This window comes from Lottia gigantea (assembly GCF_000327385.1).
Source record: "Lottia gigantea unplaced genomic scaffold LOTGIsca_37, whole genome shotgun sequence".
Classification (NCBI taxonomy): Eukaryota; Metazoa; Mollusca; class Gastropoda; family Lottiidae; genus Lottia; species Lottia gigantea.
The window spans coordinates 1,917,742-1,925,732 of NW_008709259.1; the positions used below are offsets into that span (position 1 = coordinate 1,917,742).

Below are 7,991 nucleotides of genomic sequence, written 5' to 3' on the forward strand. Positions count from 1 at the left end.
CAACTACTTAAAGGGATTTCTTAGTCCGGCACAAGGTCATTGATTTTTGCTGTATTGATGCGTTGTTTTATAGGGAAAACAATCTTTAATTATAAATTGAAAATGCTATTAAGCATGGAAGCGAACAACTGAATTAGGCCTAATTTGGAGTTGAAGAGGAAATCAAGACTGCTTTGTTCTTTCTTCGCCATTTTATGGCAATATTCCCTCCATTGCGCACTGCATGTGGTAGCCTGCTTAATCTGAATCAGAAAAAATAGTTCATTGGATTGATATAAAGCTCATTACTAAGTAAAGTAGTCAAAGCTACACATGGGTGGTAGGTGACCAGTGTCTATAGGTCAAAAGCTTTGTTATTAGTCGGTTATCATTGACTTATACAACGGTAGTAAGTGTACTAGAGATAAACACATAAACAGTTATTGATTTATTAGTTGAGAAACTTGTTATTCTTATCTGAATACTGTAGCCTATCTTGTTCTCAATTAATTTTTCGGCTCACTTGAAATTGCATGGTACCCCACAAGCAATGGCAGCTTCTGCAAATTTAGCATTAATGACGTATAGGATCTGAAAGCCTAGAAAGTGTTAGGACCTTTCCCCTTGGAAAATCCAATCGGTCCTTTTCACTGGCCCAGCGGAAAATGAAAACCATCTATCAAGTAGGCCTACGTATAAAGTTCATTAGATTGATTTTTTTTTTTATAAAACTGCGGTTTAGCTAAGTTTTTCTTACTCAAAGTATAATTTATTAGACTTTGGCCAAAATAGTTTGTGAGAATTGTGTAAAATTGTCTGCGTTTTAAGACCAACGCTTTTAATTTTAGTTAATTCTCTAAATTTTTAAGATGTTTAGGCCTAGGCCTACTGTAAAATGTAAACTGTGTATCTTCGTACATTATATTTAGGCCACCTAAATATTTTTACCGAATTACACTGATTAAAGTACGTAAACTGGTTCCCCATTATATCTAAAGCTTCGCACTGAAGTTATAAGCAAACACAAGTAGGCCTACCAATTTAAATAAAGTACGATACTCCAAACGTTTTATTTACATACGTCATCTTCTGACGTCTCTATGACATTTACATGACGTAGGTAACGTCATATTCTTTTTGTAACGTCATACTACATTGTAAAAGATGAAGCATGCTTTCTGTCTAGCCGCTTCTATTGAACGTCTCAAAACACCCGAACAGACACAGCAAGACGACGAAACGCCGTTGTTGTATTATAGACTGCAAAATGGACGAAATAGCAACAACAATATGGACGAAATTTTCCATGAGAGTGACGACCAGCCTGGTAGGCTTAGTTTGCTTTTACAGATTTCGAAGGATGCGTGGACGTTATGAACGAACAGAGCCACCAATGCACCATACAAAAAGAAGCCGCTATTATTTGACGAACTTTTTTTGTTTAAGGATGGTGAACAATAAAAAAGGTAATCAAAAATTTCTAACTTAGGTCTACTCTTTCTTTTTCAGAAAACAAAATGGCGGGTCACGACAAGATCCTTCTTGGGTTAATGATAGGTGTAGTGGTGATGATGGTGATAACATTTACTTTCAACGGCCTCAGTGGTCAAGGAGCTCCACGTAAGTTCCTCACAATATTTATGTGCCTATAACACTTTTGCTTATACATTTGCTTTTAGTTTTGTATTTACACCCGTAACAGAGGATAGTGTATACCATCGTATCCGTCACAAGGAGGCATTTTGCTTCGTAAACTATCTTGTTATTGATCATTATAAGATGGTTGCCAATTCCAATCAGACCATGTTGCTCATATAGATATAAGCTTACGTGTACTTTGTTAAACAGGTTGTCCATCCAGGTATTGTGTATATTTTTTTTCATTCATTCATTATATTGTCCCTATGGGCTGAATGTTAGACAGGACCATGCCCTTGTGTATTGGGCCTATTTCTGACCATGTAAAATAAAGTGCTAAATTGTTTCTTTTTCAGCTTTGTACCTCAATAGCACGGGAACCATATCAGCCAAGTATGAAACCGGAATAACTCCTGCTGGTTGGACATTTAGTATTTGGGGAGTTATCTACCTTTGGCAATCACTGTTCATAGTCTTCTCCTTCTACACCGTCTTCAAGAAAACAGATGAAGGACCATCTTACACCAATCCAAAAATACTGACAATGCCGCTTTTTGTGACATATTTTACAAATCTGTGTTTAAATATAGGCTGGACACTCTCCTTTGATAGAGAAAGCCTGATAGCAGCGTTCGTTTTGTTGTTCCTGATTGCGTTCACTTTGTACATTTGTCTGTTCTTCAGCTACAGAAGCTTTGCTGAACACTCTCCAAAATTGGCCAAACAAGGACGAAATTTGGAAATTTGGTGTCACCGAGTAATTGTTCATAATGCGTTTGGTATTTATGCCACATGGACAACTATTGCTACTTTGTTAAACGTGATCATGGTAATGGTTTATGTAGCTGATCCTGGCGTAGAAATTGAAACAGCCGGTACAGTTGCTCTTGGAATTTTAACAGCAGAAATCATCATATTCGCTGGTACTGATTTGATATTATTGGACAAATATTCTAGGTACACTGTCACTCCATATTTGGTCGTAATGGTTGCTCTTGGTGGAAGCATCTCCAAAAATTATGATAGTACCAAAACAAACTCAATTTTTACCGTTGTGCTACTGGCTATAGGATGTGTTCTGGCTGTTTCTAAGCTTATAGTAATGCTATGGCGTCATTTTAAAAAGCCAATGTTTAATAATTTACAGATTGAGCCGACAGGCTACACAATGAAGGCCTAAAAGAACTTCAGTCAACATCAGTCATAGAACATTAATTCAAGAACTCTAAAAACTTTCAATGAAGCCTTCAGCACACAATGGTCTTCACCGAGAACATGTTAGAGAAGTCTTCAAAGGAGTTTATGTATATATATTGTATTATAATAAGTAAATAAAACAACTATAACTTTTTTTCGGCGATATTTCTTTAAGACGTAATTTTCTCTCAATTCATTTCCACAGGATAGCCCTTCCAATTTCAAATTTTTATGGTCATTTTACATAGGGAAAGAATGGTTTGTGGTCCCTACCGGCCCTACTGAGTAAGGAATCTGTCTATGTTTGATTGCATTCAACTGCCTTTGCACCGACGACCATGTCGAAACTGATATCTTCAACCTGCCGAATAAGTTCGCTGGAGCAAACGGATTAGATGGCCTGAGAAGAATATTTGGTAACAAATACATAGCAGAAACCAGGTGGGCTGGGGGAATTTTTCAGAGTTACTTCCCTTTCGGTACAAGGTAACATAGGTACACAAATTCTTATTAGAAAACCTCTTAACAATCCCTTAAGGTTCCTTGATTCAAGAAGAATTTCTAACAATCATCTTTAACTCAGAGATCTGTAAGAAAGTCCACTTAAAACTCCCCCTTTTCCTAGTTCTAAAATGAAATTGTACTTCTGTCTTGTTTGTTGTATTATTGACCAATTAGATTTACAGGAGTAAATATAGGTATATTTATACCAGTATTTATATTACGAAATGTATGACATATATAGCCCGTGTCTGATAAATCAAAGGGGTCAATGTGCCATTTTCGGGGGGTTGATTTGTGTCTTGAATAAATGCAAATAGTGTTCAGATGTACTAGAATTGTACAAAATCGCATAATTCCTTCAAAAATAACTCAAACTTGGAGTTTCACTCACTATTCCTTTATTATGTCTTTTCTATATATGATAGAGACGTCTTTACTTTCAAACTTAGATAATTCTGGACACACATGGATTTGAAGGCTCAAATTTAGACAGTGAGCTGTAAACGCTTTTAAAAATTGCCGTTTCTGAGGCTCAGGTACGATTGGTAAAAAAAAATGGCGCATATTCCCTTTAATAAAGAGAATATTACCTTATATTTGTACCAGTATCTTTTAGCCTACAAACAAAATCAATAATTAGCTATTAGTGGATTGCCATAATACGACCGAGAAGATTGTCAATGGGCACCGTTTTAGCCTCCATCGATTCCCTGTAAATCACCAAGTCCGACGGATATGGATATTGCGTGTTAGCAGACGGAATTGGTAACCAAATGCTTTCTCCAGGATTTGTTCCGGAACATTTTCTTGAAGGGTCGGGACCAACTCTGGAAAACCCAGTGCCCAAAATATTTCCTCACAAAGTTTATGCGTTGAGCCAGGTAAGACGAACACTGCAGATTTCTATACAAGTTAATATAAGTCCAAAATTCTTAATAACTCTTAATTCGTATTTTTTTGATATTATAATTAATGTTGTTCCATAATTATATCAAGCTGAAAGGCTCCTGGCTGTTTCTAAATAAACTAACAAGGGTCTTGGGAAATTCTGGACCACCTAGTAATATATATTGGTTGCATAATCTTACTATTTATTACAAATAAATGGTTTCAATTTGGTATTAATACCACCCAGTGAATCAGCTTAAGTTCTATCTTTATGGTTTTACTTCATTTGAAGCTTAGTGATGCTGTTGAAGAGGGTTTCAGTACTACTGAAGATAAGGAAAATGCAGATCCTAACTTTGATGATGAACACAGCGAACCAATAAACTTTTGCTCCGGAGACATGCTACAAATTCACATCTCTGTACATCTCCACGACTATGTTGGACAGGTATGTGTTTCTTTGAGATCATAACAACAGGAATTAACCATGCTAAGACCATTATCAACTGAATTTCCCCTGTCATTTTATCACACATTGCTATAATGTCATATAACTTTGAAATGTACATTGATGACAAGTGTACTTATTGAAATGTGTTGCCAAACGTCTAACTGTGCATATAGATTACATTGACAGCTGTGATTCTTAGCACTGTTGGTATTCCACAATGTATATAAACTAAAACTTTGTACCGGTAGTATGGTAGTTCACGTCTCAGCAGACAATGGCATTCAAAGTGTCAGACAAAACCTGCCCCAACTGGTATCTCAGTTCAGACTGAACAGACAGGCGCTATTCTTACAACTGGAGAAACTCAAACTCGGAATCCAGAGACAGATGAGTTTGGCATCCAGGTGAACCGGCCTTGTTTAACTGTGGAAGACATGGAGACAGATGAGGACTTCGCATTTTACACTGGGTTACCAACTAAAGGTGTCTTCAGAGTGCTCTTTGAAAGTATTGAAGAGGTAAAAATAAAACAATACAACATCAAAGTTAAATGTGGAAGGCCGGAAAAATTGAAAATGAATTTTTCATGGTACTCATAAGACTTCGACTTGTCTGACATTTTGGTGTATAGTTCAGTAGCACTTTCAAGAGATTATCAGGGCGCGTGTCCGGTTTCCGTTTAACAATTAGTCCAAAATTAGATGATGTAAGGCGACCAGTTCTACAATCTGACCAAGCTGAATTTGATGACTGTCCTATGGTAGAAATTTCCACTTGTTTTGCTTCCTCATCTGAAACTGACAGGGAACTAAAATATTTCTCAAACTGCTGGCAACACTCATTGCTTTGTAAATTAACGGTATCAATATACATGAAGTTAATGCTGTGCAGTTCAGGCAGCTGTATATTTTCCTTATCCTCCTGGGCTTTAGGGAAATTCAATAAAAAACCTGCCAGAGGATACTCTGCTGTTAATCTGTTCCTAGGTTTGGTTATGCCAATCATTGGTGCAGGTGCAGCCTGTTTCCGGGCGACACGTAAACTTCCCGGTATTCGTTTAGTCTTTTTCCATTCAAACCTCTGGAACTTAATATTTTCCGCTTTTTTAGGAGAAAGTCGTCTCTTCCTGGGTCTGTTCCACTTGCATGCCTGGGATGTAGAAGACAGTTCACCAGAGTCTTTCTTACTTGTAATATCAACAAGTGCATACAACATTACCGCAATGTGGTTGCATGAAGCCCCAGTTCTGAAAAAAAAAAAATAAGTTCATTAGTCTTATTAGTTTTGAATCATCTTCAGGAGCAATTAAACAAAGAGTCCTACACTGTGTAAATTGCCTGGCCAAAAAAAAAAAAAAAAAAAATTGACACAGACGAGGTTCGAACTTGCAACATAGGGATACCGTCCAACTGCTCTACCGTCTGAGCTACCATGCCCGATCAAATAAGCGATCTCAATAAAAAAACTTACATGCCCTGCCGTACAGTTACAGTCTGCATGGTGAACTCGTCCTGTAACTTTTGAATGGTCAATCTGATGATAAGCCAGGTCGTGGATATGTCTGTCTTCGTAAAAAAACTCTCGCCTTCAATAATCCTGAGTTCTGTGTTTGCTGAGTACCAAGTAGTTGTAAAGTTCATAGGGAGTTTTTCGCCCACCGCGGTGTTCGGTAGTTTTTCACATTCAGACGTCAATGTTTCTGTTGCCACTTTCACCAGTTCCATCTGTTCGGCACCCTTAACTCGTGCGAGAAGGTCTGGCTTATTTCCTGAGACGGGTAAACCCCGCTTTCGGACATAAATCTTCAGGAACTGTCATTTCGTCGTGCCGTTTGTTAGAAGTCGCCATATTGATATGCTGACGAGGGGCGAGTACTAGCCGTAAGTTAAATAGCGATAAATCAAACCTAGCGGAAAGGGGAGGTAAATCACTTTCGGAAAGAGGCTATAGTTATAACTTTTAATGTGCGGTTTCAAAATTTATAAAGACTAAAATCATATGAGATTAAAATTGAGGTCCTCCGTGTCACATTCGAATGGCCGCCGAGTCGAGTGATGTGAATAAGCAGTAACCACTACTGTCGATACAAAGTCAATCAGCTACCTGTACATCGTCTAGACGAAACGAACACGGAAAATACTCAAGATTATCCAGCTCTTCAAGCATTGAATTAACACCGAAAGGCAACAAATTTGCCCGCCTCAGCCCAGCAATGGAAGACATTATTGGAAAAGCACCAACGGGTACAGTTGATAAACCTTTCTTTGATGTTTCATTTATCAACACCATGATCGACGAAATCCTCGTACTGATTTATATCTTAACTTATTTTTTCCAGTTCTGAGTTCATTAGATGCTGTTACACGCGCTTCTACTAATCTTAATTCTTTCAAATATACGCTAAAACAACGATCATTAAATTCAACGGTTGCACCTAGTTACTTTTGGGCTGGTGAGAGACGCAATAACATTTTACTTACAAGAATAAGACATGGTTGCAGTGGCTTAAAATCTGATCTTTTTAAAATAAATGTACCAGACTTGTTTATATGGTTGTGATATTGAAGACGCCTCCTTGTTTAAATATTGACTTAGATACAGTTCTTTGGGGTGATCCAAATTTTTCTGATTAATATTAAAATGTATCAAAGATACTAAACGTTTTTGAACTTGTTTGTGGTTTTCCAAGATAAACGGATATTACTTTTTAAATGATATACCGTTAATTCATTTTTCTCACCCTGCGAAATTTATTTATCCTCTGCGTTTTGTTTCTCTTCTATGCACCTTTTTCTTATTAAATTTCATTGTAAATATTTTGTCAGACCATCTAAATTGATAAATGTATGTAATTCTTTTTTGGAAAGGGCTTAACTAAGTTTTCGATTCCTAAATTCAATTCCAATTCCTATTGATGTTTTTTTTGTCAATAAAATATGTTTAAATCATGTAATTTGTAAAAAGGATTATTTTTATTTCAAATTCAGATTAGACACAGACGACAAATATTTCAAATTTAAATCTTTATTATAAAAAATATTATGTATTTGTATTTGCATTATTGGCATAAACACACATTATGTCTTCAATTTCTTTTTACAGAGGACGATTTTCTGCCAAAAAAATCGAAAAATATTTAGTACGAGTTATTGCCCTTGTACTTGAAACACTCGTAAGCACTCTAGAAGGCGCAATTATTGACAGATTTTGGACGTTTGTTATCACCACAGGATGATCTCTATCGAAATACAGAAGAATCAAGAAATATTTAGTATGAGTTATTGCCCTTGTTCTTGAAAACGCGTTCAATTTTGGATTGTAACCACTCTAGAGG

At 36.7% G+C, this 7,991-nt stretch overlaps 2 protein-coding genes across 2 annotated transcripts; one reads left to right on the top strand and one right to left on the bottom strand.

Annotated features, from left to right (window-relative positions):
- Nucleotides 1–1,496: 1,496 nt before the first annotated feature.
- LOTGIDRAFT_121559 (hypothetical protein) lies at nucleotides 1,497–2,797 on the top strand (the record flags this gene model as incomplete). Its single annotated transcript, XM_009059101.1, has 2 exons — nucleotides 1,497–1,599; nucleotides 1,974–2,797. 2 exons carry the CDS (start codon nucleotides 1,497–1,499, stop codon nucleotides 2,795–2,797), a joined length of 927 nt encoding a protein of 308 aa, XP_009057349.1.
- Nucleotides 2,798–5,203: 2,406 nt separating this feature from the next.
- Nucleotides 5,204–6,156, bottom strand: LOTGIDRAFT_163051 (hypothetical protein; the record flags this gene model as incomplete). The annotated part of the gene is made up of 2 exons (XM_009059102.1): nucleotides 5,204–5,903; nucleotides 6,128–6,156. The coding sequence occupies 2 exons, from the start codon at nucleotides 6,154–6,156 to the stop codon at nucleotides 5,204–5,206; spliced, it is 729 nt and encodes a 242-aa protein (XP_009057350.1).
- Between the last annotated feature and the right edge of the window lie 1,835 nt (nucleotides 6,157–7,991).